The sequence below is a fragment of the Panthera tigris genome, chromosome D1 (assembly GCF_018350195.1).
Source record: "Panthera tigris isolate Pti1 chromosome D1, P.tigris_Pti1_mat1.1, whole genome shotgun sequence".
NCBI classification, from domain to species: Eukaryota; Metazoa; Chordata; class Mammalia; order Carnivora; family Felidae; genus Panthera; species Panthera tigris.
In genome coordinates this window covers 109,868,595-109,887,021 of record NC_056669.1, presented here as the reverse complement: position 1 = coordinate 109,887,021, position 18,427 = coordinate 109,868,595, and the positions used below count along the sequence as shown (strand labels likewise).

The 18,427-nt window shown below is 60.1% G+C and overlaps 1 protein-coding gene across 1 annotated transcript in view; it reads right to left on the bottom strand.

Annotated features, from left to right (window-relative positions):
• LRP5 (LDL receptor related protein 5) overlaps nucleotides 1-18,427 on the bottom strand; it is a 102,200-nt gene that overhangs the window by 67,148 nt on the left and 16,625 nt on the right. Inside the window, exon 2 of the mRNA XM_042957788.1 lies at nucleotides 5,498-5,894. Coding sequence (XP_042813722.1) covers nucleotides 5,498-5,894 — 397 coding nt within the window. The remainder of the gene's footprint in view (nucleotides 1-5,497; nucleotides 5,895-18,427) is intronic.

The following is an 18,427-nucleotide window of genomic DNA, read 5'->3' as shown; positions in this document are numbered from 1 at the left end:
CATGAAGCCATGAAAAGTCATGGAGGAAATGTCAAAGTGTATTAATAAGTGAAAACAGCCAACCTGAAAAGCCTACACACCGTGGGATTCCCACCATAAGACGATCTCAAATCTTGGGGTGCCTGGGGGGGCTCAGTCAATTGAGCATCCGACTTCGGCTCAGGTCATGATCTTACGGTTCATGAGTTCGAGCCCCGCATCAGGCTCTGTGCTGGCAGCTCGAAGCCTGGAGCCTGCTTCGGATTCTGTGTCTCCCTCTCTCTGCCCCTCCCCCACTTATGCTCTGTCTCTCTCTCTCTCTCGCTCTGCTCAAAAATAAATAACCATTAAAAAAATGAAAAAAAATCTTGTCAAAACCACAGACTGTACACGAGCACATAGACAATCTCTGTACCTTCCCCTTAATTTTTCTGTGAACTTAAAATCGCTTAAAAAAAAAAACAACAAAGTCTATTAAAAAAAAACCCACATGGGGGTGTGCACGGACATTACAACAGCAGTTCTCCCTGGCAGGGAGGGCGGGGGGTGACCTGGGCTGCTTCTGCCCGCCCCCCGGTTTACAGTAAGGGGCGGCACGTCACATCCACGAGAAACGACCCCAATTAAAGCTTCTTATGCGGGGACACTGGGGTGACAGGTTCACACCCCCCCGCCCCAGTACCCAGGGAATGCGTCCAGTTGTCCAGGCAGGGCGACCACCCAGCGTGCACAGCTCTTAGCGACAGCGGACCACACCAGCCCAAAGGACACATGACCTCCGCGTTCCGGTCAGATGCGGATGAGCCACGGGACCCGAGGATGGGACACCTGTTTTATTTGGCCTGCCTGGCGCGTCTCTGCAGCCAGGAGGGCAGGGTCCACTTTCACTCTCCCGCTCCCGGCGGTGGCCCATGACGCTCTCTCTCCAGGTGGTGCGGCCTCCCCGCTGCCCTCCCGCTGGGGTGGGTGCGGGCAGGTGCATCCTGGCCTCTCAGCAAATCCCATAACCCTCGGTCTCTGCGACTGCTTTAAAGGCCAGCAGCTTGCCCACGCGGGGCCGATGGCGGTGAGCCTGAAAGCCCGACCCGGGGAGGCAGGGAGCTCCTGGGTCCCCCCGCCCGTGCCGTCTGTGAGAGGGCCTGCGGGGAGCGCAGATCCAGGTGGGGAGAGGCCGCGCCCCGTCGCAGGCCCACAGACTCTCTCTTGCCTTCCAGCTGCTTCTCCTTGACCAGGCAAGTCCCCCACTGCCCTTGGCTCCGCTCCTTCACAGGCCGGATCTGGTCCCCTTTCAGCGAACCCTGAGCGTGCCCGCTGCTGCCTGTGTGCCAGGGGCAGCTCTGCGGCCACAGCAGGTGCGGGTGCCTGGGGGGGGGGGCCACCCCCATCTGTGAGGCCGAGCGGTCTTGCCAGGGGGGTGTCGTATCCGAGCTGGTGCCACGCCCTCCTGCTGGAGGAGCTGGGCCGGGGTCCCTGACGACGAGCTTGCAGGGGCCAACCACACCCGGCCGCTGTCACCGAGCTCTGCTGCCCTCCAGCCCCGGTGGGGACGGAGAGGAAAAGAGAGCACCCTTCACACGGAACACCTCTCCCCAAAGCCTCCCTTGCAGAGTCTCCTCTGCACCTGGAGACGCGGCTGACGCAGGGCAAGCAGGAATTACTACTCCCACTGGACAGATGGGAAAACCGAGGCTCCAAAAGGAGCCCCACGTCACATGCCAGTGGCTTGGGAGCGCCGCATAGCTCTCTGCGTGAGGCCAGGGCCTGGCCATCATATGACTCACCCCTGTGCCAGCAGGCCCGGGGCGGTGGTGAACTTTTCCTGGCAGCCCAAGGCCTGCAGGTGCTGTCGGCCAGCTCGGCAAAGGCTCCCGCCAGCCTGGTGTAGACGCCTTCCTTCCCGGTGTTTTCCCGCCCCCAGCAGCCTGGAGAGGGCCCAGCCTTTGCGCCACCCGCCGAGAAGGTATCGGGAGAATAAATCTCGGGGCAATCCACTCATGCCCTTCCCGAATGCTCCACGGCAGCCAGCGAGAAAGGCTCCTTAGGACCTCCTCGAGGAGCATAATTCAAATTCCTTCCCCCGGGTCTCATCGCAGAGGCCCGCTGCTTTCCTTAAATGGGGAATCTGCGAGCCCCTCTGTCAGCAGAGACCAGTTGGCGTGGATGTGCTTTGGCAGGATCCCTGAACACAGCCACAGGCCCGGCCAAATTCCACGGGGGAAAATCAACTTCCGAAGGAAAGCAGAGCGCCTGGTCTTTGCGCAGAGGCTGGCCGCGGTCGTGGGGCGGTCGTGGGTCGTGGTTGCGCGTTACTTTAGGGCAGGGCCATTTTGCGTGTTAAAGAAGGGGTTGGGTTTTAGACCCGGCTTTAACTTGAGACCCAGGAGCCGCTGCAGCCCCTCGCGGGCCGAGCAGGCCGGGGCTGGTGCGGCCCCCACGCCAGGTGCTCCGAGCCAGAAGGTCCTCCCCAGAGCCTGACCTTGGCCCTGGGGACGCCGGGGTCCTCCGTCTGCCCCGCCTGGATGCTCGCACTTTGCCACCGGTGCTGCCGAAGCATTGCTAGGCTCAGCGTCAGGACCACGGGCGCTCCTGGCAGCGGGGCTCTTGGTCACGTGCACAGAGACGGACTGAGAACCTTCCTTCCTGATGAGGAGGTCCGGGTGGGTACCCCCTCATCCGAGGAAGAAGCCCAGTGGGAGACCATGCCACCGGAGGGCACGAGGAAACGACAGAGGCTCTGACGGGGAAGGGGAAAGCGGATCCTGCAACCTTGTGCAGGGACGCGGCACAAGACCTGTTGTCCCAGCTCTCAGGACGGCAGTCCCGTCCCCAGGACTCAGCCCCAACTTGTGACTTATGTCACTGTGGGCATCAAGCTGCCGGCCCGGAGTCCTCTCGTCCTGGGCGGCAGGGCGCCTCAGGGGACAGAACGGGCATCTCAAACCTTAGCCACAGGGGAAAGAAGCGTGGGGGAGAAGGCCAGGGCCCCAGAAGCCCTTCCCAGGGCGTCAAACCCAAGGTCAACGTCGCCCCAAGAGCAGGGTGTGGGAGAGAATTCAGAGGCAACCTCAGACGGGATTTTAATCCTTTAATGGGAAAAAGCCAGAGCCAGAGACTGACCGGCTCCCGGGGATGGTACAGGCAAGGCCAGACTGAAGACTGCTCCCCACCGAGCACCCCCCCAACCAGGCACAAGCACCTCCCAACTGAGCACCTCCCCACCAAGCATCTCCCGATCAAGCACCAAGCACCTCCCAAGAGAGCACCTCCCCACCAAGCACCCAGCACCTCCAATCAAGCGCCTCCCAACCAGGCACCAAGCACCTCTTCACTAAGCACCTCCCAACTAGGCACCAAGTACCTCCTAACTGAGCACAAGCACCTCTCAACCAAGGTGGTGACAGGTCACGAGGAAGAAGAGAGACTTCTGTGCCCCGACACGGAGGCTACGTTTGGGGGGGGGAGGGGCATTTTTAGCGTAACAACAACACGTACCGAAGCCACTAACTGTTCGTGGTGTTTCCTGCATGACATGTGACATGGTCGCAACCCTGCACAGCTGGGGACACTGAGACAAAGAGCAGCTGCACACAACCCTTGCCTCTCGTCTTTCTCTCTAACCTACGTGCAAAGTAACAGCAAACCCCACATGGTTCTGCCTTCCAAACAGATCCCAACTCTGGTCGCTTCTCACCCACAGCTCGCCAGCTTTCTGATCCAAGCCGCCACCCGCTACGACCAGGTGACAGTGACGGCCGCCAATGAGCCCCCTGCCCCCACCCTGAAGTCCACTCTGGCTCCAACCGCCGGAGAGACCCCTTAATGCACGGGCCAGACCCAGCGACTCCTCCACTCGAAATAGGGCCTGCCCCTCACCCACTCGATGTCCTCCCCTCTCCCCCCACCACCCCACTACAGCCCCTCCAACAGGCCGGGGCCTCCTCCTACCCCAGGGCCTTTGCACTGGCCACTCTACCCACAATATCCGTCCCCTGTGTGGCCACATGGCTCTCTCTCTCTCATCTCTCTGCTCAAATGTTGCTAACAGACACTCCTAGGCTCCTGACCTACAGGAAGCCACTTGCCTCACCCTCTTTGTCTTTGGGCCCTGCGTTATTCTCTTCTGGGGCTCATATTCTTCTCAGACATACTATCTATCTATGGCCTTCTCCCCTCAGCGCAAAAGGGCCTCAAAGCGGCAACCCTCAGCCTCTCCCATCACTGACCATGTCCCCTCCCGGCCAGGGAGACTCAGCCATGCCAGCTGCCACCTCCTAAAAGGTGGCCGGCGACTCCGGGAGTCGCGGAGCCACACCGCAGGAGAGGAGAGGTCTGAATGGGGAGCATCCTGGGAGGTCAGCGTGGCCCCGGACAGCTCAGCCTGCTTGCGGTGGGGGCGGCAGAAGGGGCCTCAGGGACGCCACTGTCAGGCTCGGCCCCCCAGGACGCTGAGGCTGGGGTGCTCCTCCGGTGGGGGGCGGCCCCAGGCTGGTCTGGCCTGACTCCAGTGAGTCTGATTATCACGACCTTCGGGGCCGTGAATCCCAGCCCATCCCGCCCCTGGTGCACGCGCACACGGTTGACATGGGAACCGGTGGGTTCTAAGTCAACACGCCGAGCACCCCGGACATGCGGTTTACTTGGCCACCACAGCACCCCTTCGCCCAGCCTGTTCCCCGAGCCGCCCGCACACCAGCCACAGCGCGGCCAGGGTCACCCGCAGGGCAGAGAGGGCACGGGCGGGGACAAGAGCAAGTTGGTGGCATTAGGTGACCAGAACCCAGGGGGTCGTACCGTCTTCCTGCTCCAGATGTCAGGGAGCCGTCCGTCTCCGACAGCGAACCGACGGTGGTTCGGCCGCTGCCTCCAGGCAGGCACCCGCCGCCCGGGGAAGGGCGTGGGGGAGGAGGGGGCGCGGGGGGGGGGGGAGGGCCGACGGAGCAAGCAGCTCCCGCTCAGGACAGTCTAGCATGAGCCTGGCCGGGCCGGCCGGCGACACTCAGCCGCCTCCCCACGCCCCCTCCAGCACAGCCTCCAAATCCCAGGACGTTCCCGGCTTCGCTGCCAGTCACACAACCCCACCCGGATCTCACCGCCGGGCCCTGAGCCTTCGCGGGGCACGGTGAGCCCGGCCAGCCCAGGGAGCAGAGGAGAGCAGACGGCGTCCGGGAGAGGCCAGGGAAGCAGGGCCTTCACCTTTGACACCCATCTTCGCCGACGCTGCCGGAAAGGCGTACACGGCCCAGATTCTACCTGCTGGGGTGCCACCACGCTCCCGACAGAGACACCCAGTGACTCAGATCCACGGCCGAGCGCTCCCAGAGCCTCAGACGTGGCAGGTTTAAAAACGGAAACCCAACCCCGGAACATCGAGGGGAAACAATTCTCGACAAGCTCTGAAAGGCGAACTCCTTTTAAGAGGGCCGGGTTTCCTCTGCAAGAGCTGCTCGGGCTCAAGGGAACTCAAGAGGGAAACCGCGACCCCCTGAGCCCCGCCAAGGAGGAAGGCAGCTGGGTTTACCCGTGAGCGGGGTCCAAGGCGATGGCCCGCGGCTGGTCGAGGTCCTGCCAGAAGAGGACCTTCCGGGACGTCCCGTTGAGGTTGGCTACCTCGATGCGATTGGTCTCGGAATCCGTCCAGTACAGCTTCTTGCCGACCCAGTCGCAGGCCAGGCCGTCAGGCGACACCAGGCCAGAGATGACCACGTTCTGCACGGCCGCCCCCGTCTGGTTCAGGTAGATCTGCTTGATGGCCTCCTCGCTCACGTCCGTCCAGTACACGGCTCCCTTGGAGAACTGGAAATCCACGGCGGCCGCGTCCTCCAGGCCGCTGACCACGACGGTGGACTCCAGCTTGACCCCGCCGGCATCCACCAGCCGCACGTCCCGGCGGTTGGCAAACAGCAGGAGCGGTGAGGCTGTGGGGGGTGGAGGCAAACCGTGAGGACCGCTGCCCAAGCCAGGAGCCGCACGGCCCGGGACGGGGGGGCTGTGGGCACCGACCGCGTGCCTGGCCGCGCCCCAGGCCCCCTGCTCCTTCCCTCTGCTCCCCGAAGCACTGGCAGGAAGGTGCCCGGGCAGGCCCAGGCCGGGCCATCGCGAAGCTCCCCCAGTAACGGTACCGCTGTTACTGAAATCACAGAGGGCGGCCAGCCAGCTCCCCCAGGCCACGGTGACTCTCGCTGCCACGCCCGTCGCCTCACACGGGGATGCCGCGGCCGCACTGGGCCTCTAGGGGCCGCAGAGAAGTCACCGTGACGGCAAGGGAAGGGGATGTGAGGGCACCAGTCCTGGCCGGGAGAGCCTGAGGATTCCCGTGCGATTCCCGGACCCGCTGTCCGCGCTCAGGCCCCTTCCTAGGACGGTGGCCTCGGTGTCCCAGTCCGGAATGCCACCCCTCAGCTCAAACCCCTCCGCCAGCTCCCTGTGCCGCTGGGACTGAGGCCAGGCTGCCAGAGCGAGCGCCCCGCTCAAACCCAGGCCACGGCCTCCGCAGGCCGCGCGGGGACACCGGAGGGCTCAAGGTCAGGACCCCCCGTGGGGCTCCCCACCGCCCCTGCCCCGTCAGTCTACAGCTCTGAGGCAGGAAGGAAGGCTGCAAAGATCAAACGGGGGGTGATGAGCCGCATCGAGCTGGGCATCCTGACCTCTCGCAAGGAAGGGATGGCCACAAAGGACATCTGTCCCCAAATCTCTGCCCCAGGCAGGTATAAACAGAGAGTACAGAGCATTGGTCCTCACGGGCTGACAGCTCTTTGCGATTCGCACACAGAGCTGTGCGGGCTCCTCTGGACCCCGGGGACCCCGTGCGTGGGCCTGGGCTGGGGGTGACATCGCGCCCATCTTACGGAAGGGGAAGATGAGACTTCGAGAAACACCTGCGCGGCCAGGTTGAGCAGCCCCCGCACTCTGGAACCCGTGTTGTATTACTTCTCCGTGTATGGTTACTTCAACAGGAAGTTTCTAGGAATTAAAAAATGGAACCTTCCCTGTTCTCCCAGCTTCTTACAGGAATCTTTCCCAACGTGCCGAGGGTCCCAGCGGACCCTGCACTCCAGGAGGGCCCGCCAGCCTGGGTAAGAGCAGTGCCCAGCAGCTGCTGTGTAAAACGTTTCCCCCGCCCCACCCAGCCTCCAGCACCCACCTTCAAGAAGGTGAGTTACCTCCGCCCCGTAAGAGGTGTGGAGGAAAGGGGGGGGGTGCTGTCCAGAAGGGTGTAGGGCCCCACGCCCAGCTAAGGCTCTGGAGAGTGGAGGAGGGACGCCCACGGCCACAGGCCTGGCCAGCAGCTGGGTGCCGTGCAATGGTCAGGTGCCAGCCAGTGGGAGAAGGGGGAGGATGATGGCTAGGGCCATGGAGGGTCCAGAACCTCCAGAGGAGGAAGAACCCATGACCACCAGAGGCCGGGGGGCCTTCCCTGGGAACAGGGCCACATGTGGGATGTGGAGGACACAGGGGCAGCAGCGGGCAAAGCCACAGCAAACAAAGACACCCCACGGCACGCCCAGGGTGATGGGCGTGCCTGCAGCACATTCCCATTCGTCACCATCGTGACGCTCCCGGCCACCCAGAGCAAGGATTACCAGCAAACCCGTTCCGCCCGCGAGGTTTAAGGTGCCCAGGCTCCTGAAGTCCCCGGCGGCCAGGTCCCCTGGCTCGTCCCCACTTGTCCAGCAAAGGCGTGACCTGCCCAAGCACGCGCAGTCGAGATCCCACACTATGGTTCTTAACCTTCTGAGGGTCACGATGTTCCCTGATAAGCTGGTCCTCTCCCCACAGACACACAGAGGCACACAACACACACAGTACTGTCACCAAGCCCCATGACGTCCCCCGCCAGGGAGGACCTTGCTGAGGCATGCAGGGAGAAGCAGCTGACTTCTCTTGCTATACATCAGGATCTGTCTCAGGAGGGAGTGAGCTCCCTGTTGCCACAGGTAATCAAGGGGAAGTCGGAGAGGACAGGTGAGGGGCTGCAGGGGAGGTGGACAGCCCCGCAGACAAGCTGTCTCCAATGGGCTGCTCTCCAGCCAGGACGTGCGGGGTGCGGGGTGCGGGGTGGGGAGGGGGCAAGTCGCTAGCCCAAGTGTTAGCCAGGAACCCAGAACACCCAACAGAGGTCTCTGAGTGGGATGGGGTGCTGAGCAGGGAGGGGAGAGGGAGGAAGGGAGCTCTTGGAAGCTGCCCCAGGCACAAAAAATCCTAGCTGTCTGTTCTTTCTCCCCAAACTGGAAAGACCACATTTTCACCATGGTTTACACTCTGGGCAGTTCAGGTGTATCCTTCAAAGGCCACAGATGGGGGGGGGGGGTGTTTTTCAATTTTTTGTGCTTCTCCCAAAGTGAGACTCTTGGGGAGGGGAGCCACCCTGGGAAGCCAGGGGTGGGTGGGCGGCAGGCAAACGTGGGTGCAGCCCGGGCAGGCGCGGCCCCAGCGGGCAGGCCCTTTCCAGGAGGAGCCACTCCTGCTTCTAGACTGTTTAGAAAGCATGGCACACTCAACCCCTAAGTCCCCAGAGGCACCCACCTCACTCTCCAGTCCCCTGGGAACCCACAGAGAGGGGGACTTCCGCAGCTAAGAGAAGGCAGCACCCACTCTCCCGGTGGCCTGCTCAGGGCCTGGGGGACCCCGGCCAACTGGACCCCCCACCAGGAGACAGGGCCTCCCGGGGGGAGGGGGGGGCCCTCTGCTCCCCCAGGTGGAGAGACGCTAGGGGGCAGGACAGACAGAAGCCAGCCTGCCATGGTGATGCTGGTGGGGGCAGGGCCAGGTGGAGCACAGAAGTGGGGAAGGTCCCAGGACAGCAGTGAAGAGGGACAGTGCACTGCACCGAGCCTAGGACAGAGCTGGCCCGGAGCTATGGCAGAGCGCCGTGGAGCTCCATCTGGGACACGCAGAAACCCACCCTCGTGTCCTATGTTACAGTGGGGGAAACAGACGATAAACACTAAATACAACAGAAAAGGCAAAGTTAGTGCCTTGAAACATCAATGCTATGGTTTGGAAAAACAGAGCAGGGTAAAGGGTTTGGGGGGAGGGCTGTCATTTCACATAAAATGGTCAAGGCAGTCCCCCTGAGAAAGTAACGACTGGGCAAAGACCCGAGGGGGTGAGGGAGGGCCAGAAGGGAGGCACCACCAGCCGAGGGAGTAGCCAGTGCAAAGGTCCTGGGGTGAAGCATGCGGGAGGAGCATACGCTGGTTCTATGTGCTTGCTCCTTCCCGCCAGGCAGCCTAACTATGTGTCCAAGACCCTCTGATCCCACAGCCCCCTGCGAGTCAGGGGTCTCAGCTGCCTGCCCCCCAGGCGAGACGACTGTAGCTCTGGGAAAGGCACTCGACCTGCCCCAGGTCACTCAACTCAGGGACGATCCGTTGGCTTGTGGCCTGAGGTTCCGGGCAGTGAGAAGAAGGAATCACAGGAAGAAAGTGCAACGTAAGAGGGAAGAGGACAGGCTGAGAGCGGGAGCCCCTGGCCTGGCCACCTCCCAGCTCCAGAACCCACAGGCATCGCCACGAAAAACAGACCGTCACCCGGTGGCCGCGGACACCGGGACAACCCTTCCAGAAAACACTGTGGTAAGGGGTATTAAGGACATAAAAACATCTAAGCCCCCTCCCCGGGGATCACCCTTACAGGAATTCATCCCGAGGAACACCCAGAGGAAGGAAAAAAAGGTCTCGGTCACGGTATTTGCTTTGCTGCAGCCTTACTTGCAATAAAAAATAAACAAAATGCCTCCCGAGTCAGAGGTAACCAGACTATCCCGTCAGCGCAGTCACATCCACACACATCACGGGAAAATGGTTGCGGTAACAGCAGAGAACGTGTCAGACGCCGCGTTAAGTGAAAACACCCACACGCCACCTCCCTGTAAGCCCCGGGTTGTACGAGATCCGCCGATGCGTGAACGCACTGGTGGGGGGAACAGGAGACTGGACTAAGGGAAAGCTAACCCTGTTGGCTCTCTGGGTAAAATCACTTTTTATGCTTCCACCCCAAATTCCACTTAGGTTGCTACAAAGTTATCTGTGCAAACGCATTTCTCAGGACCACGCGTCAGAAGGGCCACGGGCCGGTCGGCCCTCCCACCGCTCAGGCCTGACCCTCTCGGACTGCGACGTCTGGTCTGGGACGGGGGTGATCACTGTACCTGTGAGGCCGCGAGGCTTGGCCAGGGCGATGCATACGAAGGCTCGGGCCAGGAGCAGCACGACAGCAGCCGGGCGGGCCAGCACCGAGCCAGGTCTGTTCCAGAAGAACATTCACGGACTCGGACGGGCCTGGCCTGTCGCCGGGAGATTTGGGGCAAGACTTTAGAGGCAGGAAATGAGATCTGCTCTTTATTAAAAGGTACTACGGCTTCCCAAGCAGACGGAATCCCCCATGACTTTCTTCCTTGGTCCTGGTTTCCCAGCTGGCTTAACCAGGCACAGAGTACCCTTTCCGTGACCCTGGGTCTCCACGGCCCCTTCTTGGCCTGACCCTGGGGACCCCTCACGGAGTCCTGCGCTCTCTCTACGCCTCTGTGGTGCCAGGGGCCCGGAAGCAGGTGGTCTGACGTTCCCGGCACGCTCGGCCGCTGTGGGACGAAGGCCGGCTCCTTCTCCCTCCGGCCTTGGGTACCAGGGCCCGTGATCAATTTCCAGTCCCCACCGCAGCAGGAGCCTGAAACCCCAGCACCAACCATCCCCCCGCTACCCCGTGTAAGCACATCCACTATTTACACACAGAATTCATAGCAGATGTCCGGGCTTCCGTTGCAACACCCTGTATTTTATGCTGTTCACATGGTGACGCTAAACACAAGCAACGCAAGGTAACCCAATCCGCCGCTCGTCCACCGAACGAGCAACGCTTTTAGTACACGCCCTAGTGATACTCACCAAGCGTTACGCTGCTCATCGCCGAGCAGGCAAGGCCTGGACACAGAGCTGTGGATCCGTCAGCCGGGAGCAACCCTTTGTCCCACGCCAGCCCCACGGGGAAGGAAGACTACGCGGGCCCACATTCGAGGAGCCCAGAAACCGACGGGGCAGGACACACGCTGCGCACGCACAGTTAACCCACGCGTGAAGAAACGGCAGGTGAGGGCCACGGTCAGGGGGTGCCTGGAGCCTGAAGGAGACCGAGCCGTCAGCTGGACCTGGCAGGCTTCCTGGAGGAAGGGAGACCGGAGCCTTGAAGGACGATTAGGGAATGCTGAGCACGTCTAGGCTCGACACCGAGATGCCCCTGTGCACTAAGTTAATTTTACTCGCGACGGCTTACAAGCCACTTACCCAACACCTAATGGCCCCGGGTGCCTTCGGGCAGTTCGTCCAAAAGGGTTTCGATGCTACCCTCTCGCACACCCGTCCCCACGGGCAGGCGCACCACCACCTCTCCCACCTGTGCCACTCGTCCGGTGCTCCCGGGTCCACCTCCACCTTCCCTCTGCTAGTCTCCTGTCCGCCTGTCCAGCCCTGCAGCAGCACCGAGCAGACCCCTCCTGACTCTCCCCTCCCCATCCCCTCACACATTTTACAACCGGCTTCCCAAGTTCCGCAGTCTCTGCGGGGATCTTTTTATGGAAGCTTCAGGTTCTCACGGCACGAGAAAGCGAAACCGTCACGGCTTGGCTGGCGGCACAGAGAGGTCCAAACGACGCTTCTCGCACTACGGCTTGTGGCGGCGAAAGCCCGGCTTCGGGAGCGCGGGAAATGACAGCGGGCGGTGGATGGAGGCGACGGCCACACAACAGCACGAATGCGCTTCACGCCGCTGGACTGGACGCTGTGTAATGGTTACGATGGTCAACTTTACGTGATGTGTATTTTAACACTGCTACTTACAATAGTAAAAATGAAACCGGATGGTGGGGCGGCATAGAATATTATAAGCTACTGTAAAGAATGACTTAGAACTACAATTACAGCCTTCGTCCAGGATTTTGTTTTTAAACTTTTTAACGTTTATTTGTTTTTGAGAGAGAGCGAGTGAGTAGGGAAGGGGCAGAGAGAGAGAGAGAATGAGCAGGGGAGGGGCAGAGAGAGAGAGAGAATGAGCAGGGGAGGGGCAGAGAGAGAAAATGAGCAGGGGAGAGGCAGAGAGAGAGAGAGAACAAGCAGGGGAGGGGCAGAGAGAGAGGGAGACACAATTCAAAGCAGGCTCCAGGCTCTGAGCTGTCAGCACAGAGCCCGACGCGGAACTCGAACTCATGAACCGTGAGATCATGACCTGAGCTGAAGTCAGATATTTGACCGACTGAGCCACCCGGGCGCCCCCAGGATTTTGTTTTTAGATGTTGGGCAGTCATCAGAGCATGTCCACGATATGCTATTCGTTTATTTCATCCAGTGTAGACTCATTTATTCCTATCCCATTAAATGGGTTAAGACCCAATATTCCCATTTACTCTGATGTCCATACCTCCCTGGACTGGGATAGTGAGAGTCCCTTCACACTGGCTCTTGCACCCTCTTGGCACGTCCCCATTACCCGCTGAGGATTTCTTTACTTTCTGGCCCAATGACACCCTCCAGGCACAGGTGCCCTTTCCCCTGCCCCAGCCCTGGAGCTGGCATCTCCTCTGAGGAGCCCTGGTTCCTCTCCGGGGACAGTGGGACAGAAGCCCAGACCCAGGGGCTCCTGGGGGGCTCAGTCGGTTGAGCGTCAGACTTCGGCACAGGTCATGATCTCACGGTTTGCGGGTTTGAGCCCCATGTTGGGCTCACTGCGTCAGCACAGAGCCCGCTTCAGATCCTCTGACTCTCCCTCTCTCTGCCCCTCCCCTGCTCATGCTCTCTTACTCTCTCTCCCTCTCTCAAATATAAATAAACATTAAAAAAAAATTTTTTTTTAGAAGCCCAGACCTGGGCATCGGGCGTGCTCACCGCCACCTGGAAGTCACTGCCTCCGGGGCGAGACAGAGACAGAGGTAGAAAAACACGGGCGGGGGCCACCCTTTTTACCCACACATCCCATCTCTGAGCTTGCCCACTCGCTAAGTTGTACTCACAACCGCCAGGTCACTGGGGGAGCCTCTGGGATCGCCCGCAGACACACATGCACGTGCACAGGCCCAAGCACCTGCCCCGCCCTCTTGTTTCCGATCCCACATTGCACACAAGCGTCCTTTTCACGATCTACTACTTAGTGCCACGCTGTTCACGCTTCTGTGCATTTTGTCGGGGGATGTCACCGTTAAAAACGGCCCCCAGGCCTAGCGCTCGAGTGCCGTCTAGCGCACCTCCGTGCAAGAAGGCCGCGGCGTGCCTGGGAGACAAAACACGTGTTCGAGGGGCTTCCTCCAGGCACGACTCACCCGCTGCTGGCCGCGCGTTCAGCACTAAGGCACCAGCCGCACATACCAAATAAGGTGTCTTTAAACAAAAGCACATGGGAAACATCACATGCTCATCGGCAGAGGAAGATGTTGGGTTCACGGGAACCCAACCCTGCGCCCCACGAACGACGGTTCCGTATTCGCGAACCCAGCGTGCGCGGGGACCCTGCAGACCACGACTGCCGCCAACACGGAGAATCGTCTGCACGAACGCGCACACGCGTTCATACACACGTGTGCCTAGAGCCATTTCTGAATCTCCTTCCGCGTGTCCGACACACGGTACCAATCCATGAGGGTGCGGGTGCCCCCTGCAATGTCACCCAATGCCCTGGGGCTGTTTCTGATCTTTCCTCCCTTTCTGGGTGTGTCAGTATCTTCTCCAAAGTGGAAACCTGGCGTTTGTGACTGGCAAGCTATTTACTCATTCGCTCAACGTAACCGACTTCCCAACTGCCCCCAGTCTCTGCCGCCCGCCACCGCTCGCCGCACCCCGCCTCGCCTCTCGGACGCCAGGAGCCCCAGGCCCTGCTACCCCCGGCACCCGCGTGCCGCACCCCGTCACTACCCCTCTTCCTCACGCGCCAGGAGCCTACATGTGTGCACCGGGACAGGAAAGGAAGAACGGAGCCCTGTGTAATCGTGCTGAGTCCACAGATCGTCGTGGTGGGAAGTGACATCTCCCGGATATTGTCTTCCTACCCCTACGCCTCCTTTAGTGTCCTTCTAACAAACCGTATCACTTTTCCATACAGTCTTGCACGTTATTACTTAGATATAATCCTAGCTACTTAACTTCAAACCATCATTTAGGGCGCCTGCGTGGCTCAGTCGGTTGAGCATCCGACGTCGGCTCAGGTCATGATCACAGAAGTTCAAGCCCCGCGTTGGGCTCTGTGCTGACAGCCAGGAGCCTGGAGCCTGCTTCGGATTCTGCGTCTCCCTCTCTCTCTGCCCCTCCCCCGCTCACACCGTCTCTCAAAAATAAACATTAAAAAATTTTTTCTTAATTAAAAAAAAATAAAACTAGCATGATGCTAACAGAGGAACTACAGAATCCCCTTGAATGTTATGACAAAGCGTGAAACTTCAAAGGCACTGAGGCTGGGTGGGGGGGGGGGGGGGGGGAGGAGTGTTCAGGGCAATGTGGAAGCCTCTCCCCACCCCCCAGGCAGGAAAGTTCTATTTCCCCTGTAAGAGGAAATGCACGAAAAAGCGCAGATCTGGCTAAAATGACAGGGATCGAGGAGAAATCTGTGCGGCCGCCAAACTGCAAGTGAGCTCGGCTCCCCAGCTCTGCGCTCAGAGACGCTCAGTCCCTCACCTCCACGTGCAAGAATCACGCACCTGACGGCCAAGCACAGAAGGCAGGGACGTGAAAATGGCTGTGGCTCTACCACGAGCACCGACCTCGGCAAAATCCGACCGCTGGTTTCTCAGGGCGACTTCTCGATTGACGTCACAGTAAGTGCCCCAAGTCCCTTTAACGCGGGCAGCCCCTCGAAGCCGGGGGCCTCCCCACCCCGCGCCTCCGGCCCCCGGCACCAGGGACGCACCCTCCCGCCCTTCGCGGCTCGGCGACCACAATCCCAGCCACAGTTTTACCTTCCGTCTCCAGCCTCTACCCAGTGACGACGGGCTCCGCTCTGCGACACATTCCGCAGCGGCCTCAACGTTCTCCAGGGGAGTCTTGACATTTACAGCAATAATAAAATGCTCGGTTTCCTTTAGCTGAACAGATGTTCTGCCTTTTATGGAAAAGCTCTGCAAACTCAAACTTGCCGGCCTGAATGGGCTGAGCCGGGGTGGAACCCTCTGTGACATCTCCGGGCGCTCCGGGACGGCTCTGCTCCCCAGGCTCCCTCCTCACCTGACCTGTCACGCCCCACCCCCCAGGCTCCCCTCCATGCCCCCACTCCCACCAGAGGAGACGAGGAGAGCCCACCCTCTCCACCACCGTGCCTGCGGCCGCTCCTACCCGCAAGCCCCTCCGGGTCCCTCACCGAGCCCGGGTGAAAGCCGGGTCCTCTGCGACACTGCCCAGCTCGGGGCAGGGATGGGCCAGCTGCCCAAGGGGACGTGAGCCTTCGAGGCTGCCCCTGGCAGGCAGGGCTTCTGGCAGAGGGCCCTCCTTCCACCCTCCCATTCCAGTGCCATCCAGCTAATGACCCATCCATCGATGGGGTGTGTTGACATGTGCACAAAAATAATGAATAAATATGACAGTTCGCTTCAAATCCAGAGCAGATACAGCAAGGTTGGCATAAGACTATACATAACCCATCACAAAGGCCTGTTTATCTATCCCCAAACCAAGGCTGCTTTTATTACAACCACAAGGGTGGGGAATTCAGAACCGACAAAACTTGAGCGGTGCCTCCTGGGGCGGGGCAGGCGGGGGAAGGCTAGAAAGCAGTTCGAGGAATCTTCCGGAACAGTGGAACACCTACTCTCGACCTGGGCTAAGGCGGTGAGCTGTGGACATTCCCCAAGCTGCTCTCCCAAGGTCGACGCACATCACGGGCCGCAGAACCAAGGCCACGGCCTCTCACCCCGCCTTCCCTGTCCCAGCCCAGCCACGTGGGTCAGTGCCCTGCCCTCCAGGCTTGCCTCTCACCTGCTGGGCTCCTGGCGTCTCCCACCTGCTCCCGCATCCAGCTCGATCGCCCCATTTCTGCCGTCCCTGAGCTGTCACACTAATCTCCCTAACACACACACACACACACACACACACACACACACACACACACACACACAGAGTAATTAAACCTGAGGTCCAGGCAAGTTTCCCGAGCAGGGACCACATTTCAAAGGTCAGGGAAGCAGATGAACAGGAAACCACAGGGGCAGGTTCGGGGGGCGGAGCAGGAAAGAAGAAATCAGCTGCAAGAGATACAAAGAAACTGAAGTTTCAGGCAGTTCAGAGCAAACAAAGCCTAGAGGACACAGGCTCATTAAAGGGTTTCCATTAAACAGGGAGATGGGCTGGGGGTCCCCACTAGCCCCTGCACGAGGGGGGCCGTGCCCGGGGGCAGGCAGGCGGATGCTGCAGCCAGAGCAGAGGACCAGCCTGGGCTCAGCCCCTCGGGAAAGTCCAGGGGCACAAGCAAAGGCCCAGGACCTGGCACAGACCCACCAAGTGCCTGCCAGAGGGACCCCTGAGTATCACCTGGGGTAGCCCACCGCCCCCAAGGGCCTCTCTGAGGGTCCCAACCCTGGCCCGTGTGACCGGAACCCTTCCAGGGGTGACTGTGCGGCCCTAAGTCCCACCCCGCAGGGGGTCACCCCAGCCCAGGACATCTCCAGGGATGACTGTCAGAGGGTCATCAAGCCTCCCACCTCGCAAGCCCCAGAAACCCCTTCTCGACTGAAGCCGGCTCCCCAAAGCCCGGCCCCCGGCCCAACTCCCACACGGGACAGCAGACCCCAGAGAGATGGGCAGAGAAGGGACTGGCATCTGCTGTGGGCCCACTCAGCCTCTACCTTAACCCAGTTCAATCTCATAACACCCCCACCCCTGGCCCTGACAGAGGAGCAAGCTTTATTTGGGGGGGGGGGGGGTTATCCCTCCAGCAGCTGAAGCCCACACAGCAATGGGCAGAGCCAAGAGGTAGAACCCCAACCCTAAGCTGGCTTCTGCCTCCACCCCCTGCCACCATGCCACATGTCACCCAGATCTATCTCGGGGGATAAACCCCAAAAGCAACCAACAAGCAGCCTCACAGAACATAAAGGTAGACACCCCACGTCTCTTGACATGAGTGGCTAAGAGCTTACGTTGACCTTGGATTCAGGCACAAAGCTGGGCCACTCCACACTGCCAGCAAACGGGAAGGATGCCCAGAGGGGACAACTGTGAAGAAGTCACCCCAAAGCAAGGGTGACAGGGAAGAAGAGTGCTGGTGATGTCCCGTGTCCCTTTGGGCACAGCCCAGCTCACACACCAGTAGTCGACCTTTTGTCCCCCCAACCTGTAAAGCCAGCCTAGGGAGAAGGGGACACAGTCTAGCACGGAATTGCCATTTTAAAGGCTCTGAGAAGTCCCGCAGTGAAGAAACCTACGTCATGCTCTATACCCAGGATTTCCCGAATGTATCTGATGAAAGATCACCTTTTAGTTTTGGCCCAGGGGACACATTTTGAAAACATACCGGCCTGAAGGTGAAGCGAAACAGAAAACACAAAGGTAAAACTGAACAGGACACATCCTCGGAGAATGGGCAGACACCACAGGTCCCCAAGTGCTGGCCATCTCCAGCTCGGCACACTCACTTGCCACCCCCAGCCACCTCCTCCCCCTCTCGTGGACGAGAAGCCTGATGTCCACCAAGGCTGGGGGCTCTGTGGGGCCACATGGTCTTCTGGCCAGCGAGGACGTCTGTCCTGACAAAGAGGCTTTCTCCACCTGGTTACCGGGAAATCGTCCGCGACAAACCACCCCACGTACAAATGATCCAAGAAGCTCCAGGACATTGGTCCACACGGGCAACAGAGCATCCGAGCCCTGCCAACACCGCCCAGAACCACAAATGACCCACCTGACCCAAGGCCACGTCCTTGACCCTGGCCCCAGAAGTGCACCGAAACCCCAGAGCTGGTTCCAAGGCCAGGGAGGGGAGGACCCAGCCCACAGCAGGGCCAGTTACCTGAGACAAATCACCTTTTCCAAAACTGAGTCCACAAATGGAGCCCAGCAGTGGTGGAGGTCAGGGTGTGGTTATGAACCCCGCAGAGATTTCCCTGTGAGGGAAATGAAGCCACATCTCCTCTACCAACTACGCTTTAATTGGGCAAATATATAGATTTCCCTGCAGTGACCGTGCAGGTGCTGACAGGTGAGGGGGCCGGAAGGAAGCGGGCGGTCAGGGCTCACCACCTCGGTCTCCCCCTCCAGCTCTCTCGTGCTCTCGCTCACACGCGTGTGCACAGGCTCCCACGCACGCACACACTCACTCTGCATGCCTGAATTTAGCCACCGTGGAATGTTACCAACTCACTGATACCTAGGGCAAGTTTGTAGGAAATATGACATTTGATTTATGTCTGCCAATGTGCGTTTGCACTAATTAGAAGGTTTGGGGCAGAGCAGGGGAAAATATGTATTTCAAAGTCCCAGTTTGACTT